Below are 19,185 nucleotides of genomic sequence, written 5' to 3'. Positions count from 1 at the left end.
ACCTTGCTGGCACCTGACCACAATGACCAATGAGGAGACAAGATACTTTCAAAGCTGGAGGGAGGGAGAAACAAAGGGCCGGTCTGTCTGTCTGTGTGATGCTTTTGCAGGGGACAGAACAGGAATGGAGTCTTAGAATTTAGTAAGTAATCTAGCTAGATATGCGTTAGATTATGATTTCTTTAAATGGCTGAGAAATTAGACTGTGCTGTATAGAATGAATATTCTTGTCTTTGGGTCTTTCTTGTAACTTAAGTTTTGCCTAGAGGGATTCTCTATGTTTTGAATCTAATTACCGTGTAAGGTGTTTACCATCCTGATTTTACAGAGGTGATTCTTTTTAGCTTTTCTTATATTAAAATTCTTCTTGTAAGAAATTGAATGCTTTTTTCATTGTTCTTAAGATCCAAGGGTTTGGGTCTGTGGTCCCCTATGCAAATTGATGAGGATTTTAATCAAGCCTTTCCCAGGCAGGGGGGTGCAAGGTTTTGGTGAGGATTTTGGGGGGGGGGAAAGACGTTCCCAAACAATGTTTTCCCAGTAAACCGAGTCAAACATTTGGCGGTGGCAGTGAAAGTCCAAGGGCAAAGGGTAAAATAGTTTGTACCTTGGGGAAGTTTTAACCTAAGCTGGTAAAAGTAAGTTTAGGAGGTTTTCATGCAGGTCCCCACATCTGTACCCTAGAGTTCAGAGTGGGGAAGGAACCTTGACAGTCATTAATGTGTAAATGATATTGGCAGCTGTGATCAGAGATAGCGTCCTGAAGGCAGAGTATAAATACAGGAGTAGGAGACTAAGAACAGATCCCTTGGGGACACCAGCTGAGAGAGGATGTAGGAAAAAAAGGTTATTATCCTAGTATGATGTAAAAGATTTATTAGGTAAGTTGGAAGAAACGCATTGGAGATCCAGTCAGAAAAAACATATGTGCCAAGGTGATAGAGATGTGAGGGATCCACAGTGTCAAAAGGAGCTAATAAGTCAAAGAAGATAAGAAGAAAAGTGAGATGTGGGAATTGGCTACAAGTAAGTCATTAATAATTCTAGGGAGCATTGTGTTGGTAGAATGTCCAGGGCAAAAACTGGATTTTGAAGGATCAGGAATAGAATGCTGGGCATTGTGAGGAAGGATTTGAGACTATGCAGTCCAGCCCAAGAATTTAGAATGTGAAATGGTCTTGAGCTCTCATTATCAAGTAAGATACATCCATAAGTTTGATATAAGTTTATTTAAAGGGGATCAGAGTCCTGGGATGCAACTCACATTGTAACAGCCCAGTCAGCAGAAGCTATTTGTACAGCCTCATCCTGATTTCACCTACACAGGTATTTATAATGAGTAACACCAGTGAAGAGAGTAGATATGTTAGTGCAAAAGTAGTGAGAGAGATCCTAATCAGGATGTAGAGTTAAACTCTGCTGTCCTTTATGACCATCTGAATGTAGAGTAACTCCATTGAAATCAGTTTTATTCTGGATTTGGAAAGTCGTGAGTGAAATCAGAATCAGGCCTACTAAGTTCTTAGCAGGTATTTTATTATCCTCTTCTATGTGATATAACTATTATACTATCAACAAATATTGGTATTTGTGTATGGAAATAATCATCTCTTTGTCATGTTATGTCTTTCAGCCCAAATACTTATAGAATATTTAATATTGATATACCAGAAGTAAACATGAAAATAGAAAAGATCAGTGGTGAATATATACCTAAAAAGAATAAACAGTCTTTCCAGCACTCGTATTTACCAGAGTGGCGCAATAATCCCCAACCACGTTATGCAAAATTAATTAACACCAACGTAAGGTTCTTAAATGAACCAATATACTATATGGAAACAGAAGGCACAATGGCTAAAAAGGTAGGAGCATTTTGCATTATCTTTCAAATTAAGGTCATATTCTACATAATATGTACATGTATGTTGTACAAAAGAACTGCATTAACTAATCCTAAGGATCTGAATGAACCTCTCACTAGTAAGGAAATAGAGTATTACGCCTTAAAATCTCTGCTTAACTTACTCTCTTGTGCCTAGGTTTTGCAGCATATATGACATGTAAAATCATCCACTGTGTGAGGATATTTGTATTAGCCAGGCACAAAAAAGGCAAGTTAGCTAAACTCTGATTGTCCTTGCTTTGTAAGTTTAAGTCATATTCTTGGATTTACTTTAGCACACTGTAGTTCGTAATTTAATATGATTCTTTTTGTGTACTAGTATGAAAAGAGAACAGTGATTCTTAAAAAGGGTATTTGTATATCAAATTTCTGTGGCTACATCTACACTTGTGGCAGCATGCAGAGTGCAGACACTGCATGCCCAGCTAGCGCAGGTATAAATAACAGTATAGACAGTGAGACATGGCTTAGAGCAGGGGTCTCAAACATGCGGCCCACAGAGTTATTTGCTGCAGCCCACCAAGCACCCCGTCCCCACCCCCCTGGAGTTATTTCCTGTGGCCGCCAAGCTCCCCTCACCCCCTCTCACAGCGTGCCACATCCCTGCTCCTCTGCCTACCTCCAGGAGCTTCCCGCCACCAAACAGCTGTTTGGTGGTGCTTAGCGCTTTCCAGGAGGGAGGGGAAGGAGTGGGGAGCCGTATGCTCAGGGGAGAAGGTGGGGCAGGGACGGGGATTTGGGGAAGGGGTTGGAATGGGGGCGGGGAAGGGGTGAGAAGAAGCAGGGCATGGGCGGGGCCTCATGGAAGGGATGAGTGGGGGCGGGGCTGGGAGCAGGTGGGGGCTTTTGTACCTTTGTATAAAAGGGGTCAGTAGTACATTGGCCTGAGGGCCGCATCAGTCCTCATGTGGCCCTTGTGGTGATTTGAGTTCGAGATCCCTGACTTAGAGCAAGTGTTCTCAGGACAAATATTTTGGTGGCCTCAGAATGTGGCCACCAATTCTTGCTGGTGGCTGCTCTCACACTTTTTCCTAAAATACTTAATTAGCTTTAGGAAAAACAATTAAATATGCACATAATAGATGTCCAAATCATAATTTATTTATTGCTAGCTAGTAAGTCTGTTGTGAAAAGTGATACTTGTATGTTTGTTAATATCACTTTTCACAACAGACTTAATCAGCCCTGGCAAACCTGGGATGGGAGGCAGTGGAGGGCTGGAGCCTGAAGCCCCACAGCCAGATCCTGAAGCCTGGTGGCCGGGGGACAGGGCCTGGGGATGGAGCTTGAAGTTGTGCAGACGGAGCCTGCCACCCCACCAACCCAGGGCTCAAGCCTAAAGCCTGAGCCCAACTGCCTCTGGAAAGGTGGGGAACTCACTGCCTGCCTGCTCCTATAGCAGTTGTCTCCGGGGGACAGGGCACAACCCCGGATGGTGGCTCCAGCAATCAATACCAAGGCAGTGCATCCAGGAGCAACGGGGGGGAAGGGACCGCTAATTCCCCCCCACCCATCACAGCCCAGGAGGTTGTGGCCACATGTGACCACGGTGGCTGCATTTGAGAAAGGCTGGCTTAGAGTACAGTGCTCTACATGCCTGCACCCCCAGGATATATACCATACATAGCTCTCTACACATCCAAGTAGTGCCTCCCATGTCCACACGGCAATTTTTAGCAGTGTAATGTCCCACTGCCTGAGCTTTCCCCACAGTAATAAAAGGGTCCAGCAGCAGGGAAAGGCTACAGCGGGGGGGAGACTCCATGCTCGGAGCCTTTCTCTGTTGCCTCTCCCTTGCAGGAACCTTTCCTTGACACAGTGGGGGGTGAGAGAGAAGAATTTCAGTGCAGCGCAGAAGAAGAAGGGGGAGAAAGATGCTGGATATCAATGGGGTCATATCAATCAAACTTCAGACTAGGCTGATTTTCTCCTATTTAGGAGTCAGAATGTGCTAAGCAATAGTGGAAGTAGATGAGGGATTTGAAAACTTGTGGAGGACTGAAAGAGACTTGGAGAAGCATTCTATCGGTACTTGCTTTATTACCTAAGTGTTTGTTTGGATAGACATACATTTTTCTTCCCTTTGACTTTAAAGCATCATTGGTGGCCAAGTGGGGAACCATGTGTATATCATTATAGTCCACCTTATGACCGACAGAGCACTCAGAGAATGATTTCCAGAAGCCAACCTGTACATTGTCTTCTCCAACTAAATACAGCAGTAAACTACAGCCTTCCTGTGGAATAGGTAAGAACCTGTAGGGAAGCTCCCCCCCTTCCCTCCGGCCAAGTCAGGTGTAGTTTTTCTCTATATTCAGAATAAACAAATACAGGTAGTGCACTACTTTTGTATGGGATCTTTTGCTGTCTGACTTTGGATCAAGTTTTGATCTCAGTTGCACCAGGGTATATTTGGAGTAACTCCATTAAAGTCTGTTGAGTTAGTCTGGATTTACAACAATGCAACTAAGAGCTGAGTCTCTATCTACCTATCCATCCATATTTCTTGCACTTATCATTATGATGTCTGAACGCTTGGTAAATGTCCATTTAATAACAACCACTGTATATAATGAATACAAATACTTCCTATTGGCTCCCCCTCTTCTTCAGTTTGCAAACAAATTCTTTCAGATTATACAAATTATGGAAATGTCTAATTTTTAAATATAGCTGGGGACTGAATTGCAAACAGTCCTTGAACTATTCCCATCAGTTTCAAATGTATTTGGTATTCGTAATTGTTCTCTAGGTATTTTGGATGAATATTTTGATCAGAAAGAAGCTGTTTGCTCTGACTATTCTCCCTTTGTTTTGTGGTTGGTCACCTAAGTGGTGATCTTTCTACTCCATTAAATGTTCTTTTGTTAAAAAGGTTCAGTCAAGTCAAGAGTGAATAAGATTGAAAATTTTCTGAGCTGTGCCCCAAAACAGGTGTATAGTAACTCCCTTACCTTTCCTCCAGCTGTGTTGTAGAACAAAGTAATGAAAGGAAGCCTTCATCAAATTTGTTAAAATGGCCCAAGTGGGAGCTGAACCTCCATCATGCAGTGTTATAATAGTGACTGAAATTTCAGGATTCTTATCCTCCATAAAATCAGAGAGAGGCATGAGGCAACCAGCAGTGCGCATATATGTGGAAGGGGCCTGGAGTGAGCTAACTGGCCATGATATCTGTATTAGTAATACTCTCATGCCTGGATCTCTCTACATGCTCTGTAGAACTGTGGTACCAGCAAGCAGAGCTGCCTTCATGCTACTGTGATTAAAGTCACTTATTTTTATTTTGATGATTCACGCAATAGCAGCTGCATTTTCTGATTCCATACATATTTCTTCTAAGTGGGCAACTGGTCCTCAGACCAACACCCTTGTTGGATATGCCAGGATTGAAGGGATTGCTGCTTACCACTTTATTATATCCAAGAATACTGCAATGAGAAGAACTTAGCAGCAGTCATGAAGAACAGTAGTGTCAGTGTATTACTGATGAGTTGCATGGTTCTCCACCAAAAAATGATTGATCACTTTAGTGACTATTTAAATGTCAGAAAACCTGACAGAATGAAACAAAGCATTTTCTGTTTAACAACCCAGCATTTTTCTTCTACCAACATTGGTACAGTTAGTGAAATAATACCATTGAAATAAAAATATATGGCCCAGATGCTCTGCTGTACTGAGTTCCCACATGCCAACAGCGAGCCTGGACATGGACAATTTTTAACATGTGGCAAGGGGACTACCCAGTTGGAGAGTTTAACTAGTTCTTGTTCTCTATGCAGCCTGAGCAGCACAAAGGGAGTAGAACAGGCCAGAGAATCTTAGGTTTATGTAGTGCTGAAAAACTCCAAAGCATTGTAGATATTATATGCATAGGCATCACTTCTCCACCTGGCATTAAAAATGGGAACAGGAGCAAGCACAGCTCGCCTTCTCTCTCAAAAGCAGAGGAAAAATTCCCTCTCTTTGGTTTAGCTTGAGGCAATGTTCCCTATAAAAAGAACAGGAGTACTTGTGGCACCTTAGAGACTAACAAATTATTAGAGCATATATGGGCTTATGCTGTTCTTTTTCCGGATACAGACTAACACAGCTGCTACTCTGAAACCAGTTCCCTGTATATTTCCTCTCTTCTGAAGATCTATGCCCCTGCTGACTTTCCTCCCTCAAAGGTGAGAGGGGAAAGAGACCTGCAACTGCTGGCTCTTTCTTCCATCTGGGGGAAGCATAGAGAAGTAGTACATAATACATATATTCAAAATCTCTTTTAAATCCCTGCAACTTTCAACCTACAGGAAATTGCATCAGGTATTGCAAACTCTTGGAGGCAAGAAGCTGCCAAACATCCTAACGTCTGTTTAGTTTTTGGTACAAATTCTCTATCCTTGTCAAGTCTAAACTCTTGCATCTGTTGGAATAGGGGTAGGAGGAAAATGGACATGCTGCTGTGTGTCATGCATGCAAACACATGCGCACTCTTTCTTTTTGGCTGGCTATGTACCTGCTTGGGATGTGAACTCCTTTGGGATACATTTCTTGTCCCCATTCTCTTCTCTTTGCTGAACTGCATCCCCAGCATCATCAAAACCCATGATGGCATCCACCAGAAGTGGTGAGTTTCTCTGACTAGTTTGAACTACTTTAACCACTGCTCCCTACCATTGTAGTGCATTCAACTTTGGTATAGAACAGTAGCTATATTACAAAGCATAGCAATGTAATACAACCATTTAGAACTGGAAATGAGAGTAGATAATATATCCAACTGAAACTGCAAAGGTCTCTAATTTAGATAGGCATATTGTTATTACCGCATTAGAATTCAACCTCTAATGCCCCTGTTATTGCAAAACGTCATGGATGTTTTGTTGACTACATATGCTCAGGACCTCCATTTTAGTGTCCACCCAAAAGAAAGAATTTCCTCCCAGCCCTGTATTGGGACTGTGGTCAGTACTAAGAGAGAGGTATCCCCAACATTGTGGACTTTCCTGGAGTTGTTCTATCCAAATACTGACCACTTGACCATACTTAGCTTATAAGAACTAAGATCACAGCCCAAGATGGTATGACTGAAGGTAATACAACTGGCTAAGTGCTCTCAAGTACTTTTAAAACAGACTTAATTTTAATATTAAGGGTCAATACCATGATGTTAATTTGTCACATATCTCCTATCATTATGACAGCTTCTGTTTTTTTTATTATGTAGACAGCTTTGCACTGAATCCAAACCCCAAAGTAAATCATAACAGGATTTATTTATTTTAAAAATCTTTTAAAGGTTACTGTGTATAGTTTAGCTTGTGTGATGGAATATCTGAGAACGGAGTCTCTACTGCATACAGCTTCTTCTGAGAGGACTGTCGGGGAGTCATTTAGAGCTCTCCCCAGCACAAGTTAGAAGCAGCCTGGGGAGCTGCTCAGATTTGCACCACCCAACTATGATTCCCCATGACTAGCTGGAAACTGCTTGAGCTTCCCAGCCTAAGGCCAGGAACTTGTGGGAATTTTCCACTCCCAGGTGGTGCAAAGGGACCAGATCAGGACAGAGAATCTGCCCCACTCCATTAGCAAAACACTAAAACAACTTATACTTTGTTCAGTTCCAAGTGGTATTGTCCAAACGCAAATATTAAATGAAAAATGAAGGTGTTATTTTATTATTAAGATACACTTAAGAGTTGAGTAAGACAAACAACTAAAGGCAACGGAGCTTAGAGTAAATGTTTGATTGTGGGCCCTGCTTTATCTGCTTTTTTGTCTCTCCAAAGTGGCCCTAAGCTTGGTGGGTCTGGTCCTTGGAAAATCTCCCCTCTGAGCTCATTGGGTGGGGCAGAGCTGCTGCAGCAGCTCCTGTGTAACTCTCTCATCCCCAGCTGCCAGTGTGGAGAGGAGGCATAACTGGAGCCCAGGAATGTGACTGCGGTTCCCCTGTGTGCTGGTGATCCCCAGATGCTGTAACAGTTCCTTAGGGCCATTGTTCCTTAGGGCCATCCCTTAGCTGGCACAAGTTAGAGTAGCCTCAGTCTACAATAAGCTTTGTCAAGGGCCCAGTTTGTTGCATGACAGTCCCAGGATCAAAGGAGTGTAAAAGGCACCATTGTGCCCCTCTGACCCTTTAGTTGCACTGAGTATTGCTCATCTGCAACTGAAGGTCTGGCCCTGAAAGATGGATACAATAACTAGTCTATAAGAATGTTCATACCAATTAAATCTTTTCATCTAATCATTCGTTCATCAACCCACTTAATTAGCCATGGACCCTGGTATTTCAGCTATGCTATGCCTTGCCAAAAATGAAAGTGTTCTTTGTGTAGTACGCCACCCAACAACTGTCTGGCTGCTATCCCTGTAAAATCAACAAATATTTCTCATGCAACAGAGCTGTGTCTACTGGAAAACAATTATTCACTTCTGTTTTTTTAAACCAAGATGAGTTAAAGGCCATATTCTTTTCATCCTGTGCAGTCAGCATTTGATCTATCAAATGCAAGTTGGCTTCTCAGCTCTCTTTCAGGTTTCATTTGACTCATGACACACACTTCATATACACAGAGAAATCACATTTGCTAGAATGTAGTTTGGAAATACATCGGAGGGGTAGCTGTGTTAGTCTATATCCACAAAAACAAGGACAACAACAATGAGGAGTCTGGTGGCACCGTAAAGACTAACAGATTTATTTGGGCATAAGCTTCTTCCATGCATCTGAAGAAGTGGGTTTTTTTACCCACTAAAGCTTATGCCCAAATAAATCTGTTAGTCTTTACGGTGCCACCAGACTCCTCATTGTTTGGTAATATAATCACTCTATATTAAAGGTAGATTTGTAAGATTGAAAATGATGTATTTTAATAGCATAAATGAAATCATACAGTAAGTTGGAGGTAGTGATGAGTCAAATCTGCAAACCACATCTCATGTGGTATAAATGGGCCTGGCTCCGTTGGTTTTATTTGGTCTGCAGTAATTTACATTGGCTCTGGATCTGGCCCTCTACAACCAAACCAAGGAATACACTGAGATAATCATGCTCTGTTTTTACCAACAAAGTGCCTGATTTTGCAACCCCTACTCTCATTGGGTAGGAATTTCTTGCTCATTTCAATGGTAGTAGTCTTATGAGTAAGTGCTGGCCAATGTGAATAAGGTTTGCAGAAAGTAGCCTGTAAATGTTTATTGACAAGTTTTATTTTAAGCAGTGACTTCTGTAGAGGAAGCCTACAGAACATAGGGGGGTTAATTCTCAAAGAAGTATAGGGCAGATTTAGCTGTATGGATCCCACTGAGGTAAAGACCCCTTTTTGCCACTGTGAAAACAGTCATTCGTGGCTGGACATCAGCTTAGGAAGTATACATATTACAAACTTTTCTATGTTAACAGAGTTACCAAAAAATAGATTCAAAGCATTTGTCAGACATAACAGGGCACTCTGCCTATTTTGGTCATGCAGCACATTCTTTCCTATTACTGTTCTGGGGGCTTAATCCTGCACTTAGATGTGCTCTCACAACGCCCATTTACTTGTATGGAAGTGTTGAATGTGTGACAGCGGGCAGAATTTGATTCTGTAGTTTGATTAGCACCTAGAGACACCAACTAACATTTGGGCTCTATTGTGCTAAGTGCTGTGCAGACAAATAGTCGGAAACCGCACCTGCCTTAAGAGTTTGCAGTCTAAATAGATAAGACAAAGGAAGTACTGTTGTCCTATTTTACAGATAGGGAACTGAAACGAGAGATGAAGGGACAGATTTACAATGGTATTTAGGCACATAAAGATCCATATAGATGCCTAGTGGGATTTACAGAAGCTCCTAAGCAGGGTAGGGCCTAACTCCCATTGAAAGACATAGGATGAGGGACCTAACCTGCTCAGATACTTTCTTTCTTTTTTTTTTTTTTTTTTTTTTTTTAAGCTCCACTAGGTGCATATCTGTTTCATTAGGACCAGATTTACAAAAGTATTTAGGCACCAAAGTGACTTGCCCATGATCTCACAGGAAGTCTGTGGCAGAGCTGGGAATGGAGCCAAGGTCTCCTGAATCCCAGTCCACCCTTGTTGGTGTTCTTGCCATTGTTTCAGTTGGTGCTAAGTGTTCCCCCTCCTTCTCCCCTCATTATGTTCTACTTTTCAAAATTTTAGAAAGAGCAAAAATGAATTCAATAGCTGTGTGTTAGACCTTGTCTACGCTACCAAGTTTTGTCAACAAAGGTTATGTCAACACTCAAAAATCGGAATGTTACGTTCACACTCACTCCTTCTGTTGGCAGAGGGCGTCCACAGTTCGGGCACTGTCATTGACAGTGTGTGCAATTCACTGTGGGTACCTAACCCACAGTCCAGCTTGATGCCTTCTGTCGCTAGGTGTTGCGATCCGTTCCGTCTTCCAACAGCACATCTTGGGACAGGGCTCAATGTCCCATGATGCTCTTCTTGCTGTCCCAGCACTCCATGGGCTTCCAGCATTTTGTGGCATTTCTCAATTGCCCTTCTTTGCTGTGCACCCTGGCATCTTTGTGAGAAGGGATGGATCTGCACTGCTCTGTTAACTATCATGAAGACATCGTGGATGGTTAATCATAAAGTTCCTAACTTTAAAAAGACTCCCAGTCGCCTGACATGCTGCATGATATGGATAGGAAGAACTTTAGATTGCTTTTGGTATTCAGAGAACAGCTGGATAGGGTAGACCATTGCTTTTGGGCTCAGGAAACGAGCACTGAATGATGGGATCATATTGTCATGCAGGTATGGGATGATGAGCAATGGCTACAGAACTTTCAGATGCAGAAAGCCACCATCCTGGAACAGTGTGCAGAGCTCGCCCCAGCACTGTGGCGCAAGGACGTTATAATGAGAGCTCCACCCTATCAGTAGAGAAGTGTGTGGCAATCGCTGTGTGGAAGCTGGCAACTCTAGACTGCTACTGATCAGTCGAGAATCAATTTGGAGTCGGAAAGTTGACCGTTGAGGCTGTGTTAATGCAAGTGTGCAGGGCAATAAATTACATCCTGCTACGAAGTACTGTGACTCTGGGAAATGTGCATGAAATAGTGAACGGGTTTGCAGAAATGGATTTCCCTATCGGTGGAGGGGTGATAGATGGCAAACACATTCCAATTTTGGCACCACTTGCGACGGAATACATCAATAGGAAGGGGTACTTCTCCATGGAGTTGCAGGCACTTGTGGATCACTATGGGTGTTTCACTGACATCAGCATGGGGAGGTCCGGGAAGGTGTATGATGCATGCATCTTTGGAAACACTGGCCTGTATAGAAAGCTATAAGCGGGGACTTTTTCTCCAAACCAGAAGATTAGTGGGGGATGTTGAAATGCCCATAGTAATCCTGGGAGATCTGGCATACCCTTGACAGCCATGGCTTATGAAACCTTACACGGGAAATCTGGACAGCAGTAAGGAGTGGTTCAGTAAGAGACTGATTAGGTGCATGATGACAGTTGAATGTTCCTTTGGCAGATTAAAGCCACGCTGGCGATGCCTTTATGGCAAGTTAGACTTTAATGAGGATAATATTCCTGGTGTCATAGCCATGTGTAATATGTTGTATAATCTCTTTGAAGCTAAGGGTGAAAGGTTTGCTCGGGGTGGAGTGTTGAGGCAGACTGCTTGGCTGCTGATTTTGAACAGCCAGATACTAGATAGCTAGAGGAGCCCAGAGGGGGACAATTCAAATCAGGGAGGTTTTGAGGCAACACTTTGAAAATGATGAGAAGGGACCATCTCTAGGGCGGAGAGGATCGTTCAGCCCCCATTGCCCCCTTTATTCCTTGCCTGCCCTCTTTACTGTTTTCCTTTTAATGATTAAAGGCCCAATCCAGCTCCCTCCAAAGTCCATGGGAGTCTTTCCATTGGTGTTAGAAGGAGTTGATCAGGCCTCTTATTGTTGTGAAACTTCAGTATCATTCTGTTTTATCATACAGTTATGAATTTAAAATATTTTTAAAATATCCTCCGTATATGCTCTGCTCTCTTATGAGTATATCCAAGTAAAAACTGGATGAAATAGAAGATGGAACATTAGCAACTTCAAACATCTTGGCACAATGGGAAAATATTGGGTTCTGTTCCCAGCTCTCCACTGACTTGATGAGCAACAAAGATCTTAGCCAGCTCACCACTGTGCCTCAGTTTCCTCATCTATAAAATGTTGACAATGATCCACACCTTCCTTTGCAAAGCTATTTGAGATCATGAAACAAAAAGTGCTATAGAAGAGCTAAGTTATCAATAGGTAGGGCCAATTAACTAATTGTCTTTACATTTTTCTTAGCACAAAGAATAAAATCATTTTTAACTTATACCCTTTAAGAATAATTGAATTTCCACCAAATTTAGGCCTTGATCCTGTAGTGAAGTTCATATCTGCCCATATGGTTCAAGTCACATGATAAAGGTCTTTGTTGTAAACATAAGATTTCAGTTCTGATCCCATATTCAGTGTTTATTTTCAAAATGTGTATCCTAACTGCTGCAGCAATTTAGATCTGTTAACACTGTGCAAATGAAAGTACGTGTGGTCTACATTTTTCAAAGGTGACTAGTGATTTTGGGTGCCCAGTTTGGGATACCTTTAAGGAGCCTGATTTGCAGAAAGCATGAAGCATTTGTTCCCAGAAAATCAGTCCCCTTTAAAGTGTATCAAGGTGGGCATTCAAAATGGGTAGTCCTATTTAAAAATGTAGGGTGTCTAATTGAATTATGCTTTAAAATTATGTATTTATACTGTACATATACAGCATCTTTCAGTATAGCATTTTAGTCTGTGTCATGAAGTAGTAACTGCAAAATTAGCTTGGACAGAACACTGTCGTCTGGATTGAAAATTGGCTACAAGGTTTTAAATAAAGAGTAAAATTAAATGGCAATATATCAAATTGTGGGCAAGTGTCTAAACAGCTACCCTGAGATCTGTGTGAGATCTGGTCTTGGTACTCTGGTGCACAGCAGGAGTTTACAGAATGCACCATTTTTTTAGAAGGTGCTTCCTGGATGTGCCAGGCCCATTCTGTGTTTCAGTGTGAAGAGGGACAGGTCCATTTTTCCCCCCCTTGTGGGGACTCGCAAGGGGGGGAAGCCTTCTTTGCATTCACTCCTGACACCCACCCACAGGCAAGCCAATTGCAATCTGTGTCCAAGATTGTTCTTGTGATACAGAAGGATATAATATTAAAAAGTCCCAAGTGAAGTTAAGTGCTCGGAACTGTATTGTCAGGAACACTTCTGTATATACTAGGTGATCTAACAGGCGTTTTCTATATCTCACTTTGATAATTCTTATACTCAGAATCCCCTTCCAGTTTCTATTTGTCTGGCTTCCATTGTCTCCTCATCCAAATCACTCATTTAAAAACCAAAATACTTACGCAGCATTGCCTATGAAAAATGAGTTCGTTTCCACTCCAAAAAGCCTTTGAATCAACATGATATATATATGCATGTAAAACTGAGTGTCCATACAGTCATGTAACTAATCCATGTCCCTCTTTGCCCGTCCCTTTCCTGGTATATGTTCAATCTTCACTTGTCTGCCAAGCCCATCGCTTATTTTTTAAGCAATTCAGGACAGGCATCTGTCTTTTTTTCTTTTTCTTTTGTGTTTCTGTGCAATATCTAGTACACTTGTGAGTGCTGTTAAACAGTGATTCTGTGCTGTACAACATGAGGCCACACCATACATGTTTGCCCTGACTTTACAACAATATTGGGTTTTTTTTCCCCAGTTCCACTTGCAATTCCTAGAACATCAACAAGTCTTCCAAAAATTTTACAGGAGCGGACCTCCTTTATTCATCAGTACAATGCCAGAAAATCTCCTAATGAACCCATCCGAGGAAAGGTAAGACAATGTGCATCCTGTATGATTAATAGCGTGCAGGAAGCTGGAGGAGTAAGTTTATTCACAAACTTCCGACTAACTGTTTTAAAAGTAAGAAATACTGTCACATGCTTTAGAATTGCCAGGACTTAATATTAATGACACTTTTTAATATAACTTAAACATTTCATTCTGTTTATGTTCATCATAACACCGTGATTTCCAGCACCTATAATAATACATAAATGCCCTAATGATATATGACACAGTTTGGATTTCCAATAGGTCTGTGTCTGCTCTCACTTACATCTGAGGTCAGTGGAGTAAAAATAATGTGGGATCGGAACCATGCCTAATGTGTATTTTGAAGCCATTCCATAAGTAAATATCCAAAAGTTTGTCAGTCTTTGTTGCCTACAAGTTTTTTTTGTGTGTTTCTTACAAATCAATAATTAACTGCGTAGGGGCCTGATCCAAAAGCAATTGAAATCAGTGGAAAGATTTCCATTGACTCCGGTAGGCTTTGAATCAGGCCCAAAATGCAGGATTCCATTGTTGGAAACGTATCATTTGTTCCCACTTCTGGTTATAAAAAAAGAGAACCTTTCTGTGCGACCCTAATGGACAAAGTCATTTGGGTTGCAATCATAAATCTCCTGGCCTACAAAAGCAGCAGTTTAGAATTGTATCCATAGCAACTCACGTAGCAAGAAATAAAATCTGATATGATTAGACTTGCACAGGAGAGCCATATGCAAGTCACACACTCAGAGTGACAGAATGGTGAACCAGAGAAAATAAGATGCATTTTTTCTTTTATTTGTTGTTTCTCTCCAAGTTTTCCTGCTGTGCCCTATTTCATGAATAAAAAAGGCTAACAGGCCAGACAGTATTCCATTGCCTGTAGCTATTGGGAGGGGACCTAGGCTGATGGCCAGTAGAGAGACCAAGAAACAAGTGGATATTTTGCCAGCACTTGAGCTAATAAGTGAACTCAGATCACAGCTGCATTTACTAACTGCTTATGCTCCCCGGGTTAATGTCAACCTTGTTTCCCTTTCTAGCGACATGGAGCTTTCGTGTGGACAGAGATAAAACCAGTGAGTGGGCCAATAGTTCCTCAGGGAACAGAAGTATTCCTGAGTGCTAGAGGGTCATGCTCACTGGAACAAGCAAAAACAGAGAAAGGAAACTCAGTGGAAAGCCAAATGACCTCACCCACTCTCTGCCTGCACAATTCCCAGGAGACATTAGGCTGTGAAACTCACTTATCAAAACCAGACGTCAGGGAAGCAGCCAAGGCATATCCCAGAATCCCTGTGCGAGGACAGAAGAGTTCAGACATTTCTCAGGCAACTGAGGTGGATGTTATCCGTCCTGCTGAGGAAGAGTCTTTATGTCCAGCAATGAAAGGTCCTCTGGATAAATCTCTGGATAGGTTACCTCCTGCACATAAAAACATATGAATCACTGATATCACCATCAGTCACTAAAATGAAGAGAGCCTAGAATCACTATGCAAGCTAATGCATTTGGTTGGTCTAATATCAATAATACTAAACACAAGCTAACAATTCACTGGTGTCAGCAGGAACACAGTACTTCTTTGACAAAACAACAGCTGCACTGTACTTTGATGTTTGTAGAAAACTATATGCCTATAAGAATTATGGGGTGGGTTTGTTTTTTTTTAAGGTGGAATTGATTTCCTTGTTAGGCTGAACACAATCATCTTGATCATATATATTCTGTACTAAGTCTGACTTTCAGTTAATTAACACTTTTGGGTCTGGAAGTGATTATGATTCTTGAAAATGTACTTTTTTTTCAGTAATAGAAACATCAGTTACAGTGTTTGGTTTTATTGCTGATAGCTCTTTTTTTAACATATATAGTTGTGACATGCATTATCTCCTTGGATGCTGCAGTGTGGAGTATGATTTCACACACCATATGGTGTCAGCTTGTGATAAATGGAAACCATTGTGCTTCCATAGGAAACAATAGCAGTCAAGAGAGACAATTTGCTGTAGCCCACAGGAATGCAAAAATAATGTGTGTTGCCATTCTGAACAGCTAACAAGGACAACTTTGAAGTAAACCTTTCTTTCTTTTTGGGAGCAAGGAGGACAGGCATTTTCTTACAGACTTGTGCTGCTGTTCTTGTTTGAATGTGTTTCACATCAAAAATGCAGAAGAGATCTGAATTACTGTATGCTTTTCCCCAATACTAGAGAAAAACCATTAATCCAGAGACTGATGAGTACATTTTTACTGATTGGACTATTTCCCTAATTTTTTAGGGAAATACAGAAAGTTTAGGCTTCAGTTATAACCTACAGTTATTCATCAAACAGTGAAGCAAGTTATTACCTGTAGCTCTTAAACAGCTCCTCTTGTATACTGGAGAGGTTAATGTATGCATTTTACTTCAGTGAGAGCAATAAAAGTTTGATTTCCAACTTTCTGCTCTGAGAAGATGATATAACAATGTTACATGTTCTGTATGTTCTCTTCACAAAGAATAATAGCAAAAATCTGGGAAAATATTCTTTGGAACTTTTTGAAACAATATTTACCAAGGATTGGGCAGGTCCCATATATTATAGCTAAAAGTTAAAATGAACTTCATATATATAGTGCTGATTACTTGTTTTTGCTTGAGCTGAGACTTTAGGAACCAAATTTGGCCTTCAGATATGCATACACAACTTCCACTGATGTTGGTGGCAGCTGTATACAATATGGAAGGCAGAGTCCGGCTCTTTAATGTACATGCTAGCTGTAGTAGTTACATGTAATTCAGAACCTACCATCATTAATATATTAATAACATATTGACATTAGTGGACATAGATATTTACCTATTGGTCGCAACTGTATCATAATATAATTATAATTTTGTTTGTCAATTCTATTCATTACATCTTTTGATTGTCAGTTCACTACAAACGGACAGTTCATCATATAAGCAAAGTGTGGGTGTAGGAAATTAGTTAGAAATGAACAAATGGGATAAAACTGAAACATTTTCTAAAAATGCTAATACAGAAGCGTCAGTTGCTGGACTGCAGTACAGCCACTCTGGGCTATACTGCCCGTGGTTTTTAGCTATAAAGGAAGCATGCCTAGCATCGGAAGGATCACCCCAGTAAAAAACATATGTTCAAATAGAGTGCAGCCAGCATAGAAACTCCTTAAATCATTGCCCTTCTTGTTACTGGCATAGGGAATGGGGCTAGAGGGGAAAAAAGCATGGCCAGAATACCCCTACACTGCACTACCTTTGCCTGCTATTTCAACTTCCTCAAGCCACTAGTAGGCAAAGCAGATTGGAGCCAGCAGGTAGCTGGTTAAACAATCATAGCTATTTTGTGAAGTGCTTTGAGATCTACTGACAAAAAGCATTATGAACATTGGTATTTATTTAATTATTATTTATTATTCTGGAGGGAAAAAATTTGCATACCTGACACAGAAAGCTCTAACCAATGCTCAAGGTTCTTCTGGACAGTTTTTCACATGAAGCAGCAGAAGTCTGGCATCATATTAAATTAGCTATTTCCATAAAACAAAGGAATTTTCAAAACAAAAACTTTGTTACTTTACAGCTAAATTTACTAAGAGCCATTTGAGAGGTCCCATTAAACACAGCCATTAAGAAACAAAACACAAACATTAAAAATAATGGAAAAACATACAAAGATTACATAAATTCTGGCGCTAGCCTAACCTCCAAATCACACATGCATATGTGAATATGCAGATACACCATAAAACAGAAAACTTAGTGTCCAGTACACAAACCAACTTAATTTTGCCACTTCACAAGCCCCTCTACTTAAAAGCTTGAATACCTTTTTCATAAAAAATTGTAAAATGTCTGGCCATACAACCACATACTATCCAAAACATCAAGGATATTTTAAAACCAAAGTCTAGCTGCATCTATTTCTATCAATCAAAGTTTCTGTAACCTGCATCAAGTGCAGTCTGAGTAAATTAATTCCATATACCCTTAATTAGGTAAATAATCATTAGAGGCAAAGATATTCTTGCATCATATTATAAAACAGTTTCCATTATATTAAAATAGGACTGTTCATGTCAAAACAAACCATCAAACTTGATACACAGAACAAATAGTGTACATAGATATATTAAATTATCCAAATATATAATACTAAAATGGTAAAGGATATAGTCAAAGGAAAGACCATCATTAACTGAAATAGTTAACAGTTCTACTCAATTCACACACAACAGTGGAGCTAAAAATGCATAATTTTGTATCTATATAGTTCACTAACACCTGAGTACCTATATTTTATATTCTTTCTGATGAATTCTTCTATCTGAGAGCTACCTTTTGAATATATTAAACTTGTTCTATGCCTCTTGTGGATTTGTTGTCGCCATCTTGCTCCTTTGACCATGTACATTCTGCTGTGCAATTTGGGACCTCTATCATCTGCACACACTTCATTACCTGTGCATTGAACACTTATTGCTTTAACAAATTTCTTTCCAGTTAATGATACTTTTTATTTGCATCAAGCATTAGTGAAAGCATTTTACTAGCTATTATACATATGGAAAAGAATATTGTTTTGTTTAACTGGAAATTGTCTTTAAATTTGTTTTATAAATACTTTGCAAATATCTCTTCTTTCCATCAAACTTACCCATTGCCATTCATATGATAGAATAATGGATAAACACCAATTTAAAAGAGCAATAACTGGGTCCATGGCATCAGGACAATAGGTTGGTCTGAAAAAGATGGGAACCATCTATTTGCTAAATTACCCACTGCAATACACCAGAGCTGATATATAGGACAATTATACTTAATGCACTGAACTTGTTCCCATTTGAGCCAATAGCAAAACTTCCATTGACTTCAAAATGTGCCACATTGGGCTATAGGAAGCTAAATCTTAACTATCAACACTAGTATAAAATGTAGAAAGGGGCTGGGATGGGTGAGTTCCTCATACTAGCTCTATAAGAGTTGGGTTGGCAGGGTGAGCCCATTCAGCTAATTAGGCTGCAGATTGGAGAGTTTTAGGCAGGAGGCAGCTGGTTGGAACAAGGCTCGCTTGCGCAGGAACAGGCGGGACCTAGAAAGTCAGATAGTAGACCTACAGACTAGGCGGCTGGGAAGGGTAACAGGAAGGCAGACAACGGTCACTCTAGGCAGACAACAGTCACACATGTCTACACTATGAAATGAGGTCAAATTTATAGAAGTTGATTTTTAGAAAGTGATTTTATACAATCATAGAATCATAGAATATCAGGGTTGGAAGGGACCCCAGAAGGTCATCTAGTCCAACCCCCTGCTCAAAGCAGGACCAAGTCCCAGTTAAATCATCCCAGCCAGGGCTTTGTCAAGCCTGACCTTAAAAACCTCTAAGGAAGGAG

At 40.7% G+C, this 19,185-nt stretch overlaps 1 protein-coding gene across 1 annotated transcript in view; it reads left to right on the top strand.

The window, feature by feature from the left end:
- Positions 1-18,933, top strand: part of C3H2orf73 (chromosome 3 C2orf73 homolog) — a 38,558-nt gene extending 19,625 nt beyond the window's left edge. The window contains 5 exon segments of the mRNA XM_043511494.1: positions 1,634-1,865; positions 4,002-4,071; positions 4,074-4,154; positions 13,664-13,779; positions 14,823-18,933. Coding sequence (XP_043367429.1) covers positions 1,634-1,865; positions 4,002-4,071; positions 4,074-4,154; positions 13,664-13,779; positions 14,823-15,224 — 901 coding nt within the window. The 3' untranslated portion in view covers positions 15,225-18,933.
- The last annotated feature ends 252 nt before the right edge of the window (positions 18,934-19,185 follow it).

Source organism: Dermochelys coriacea, chromosome 3, assembly GCF_009764565.3.
Source record: "Dermochelys coriacea isolate rDerCor1 chromosome 3, rDerCor1.pri.v4, whole genome shotgun sequence".
Lineage (NCBI taxonomy): Eukaryota > Metazoa > Chordata > Testudines > Dermochelyidae > Dermochelys > Dermochelys coriacea.
This window is presented reverse-complemented; position numbering and strand designations above follow the sequence as displayed.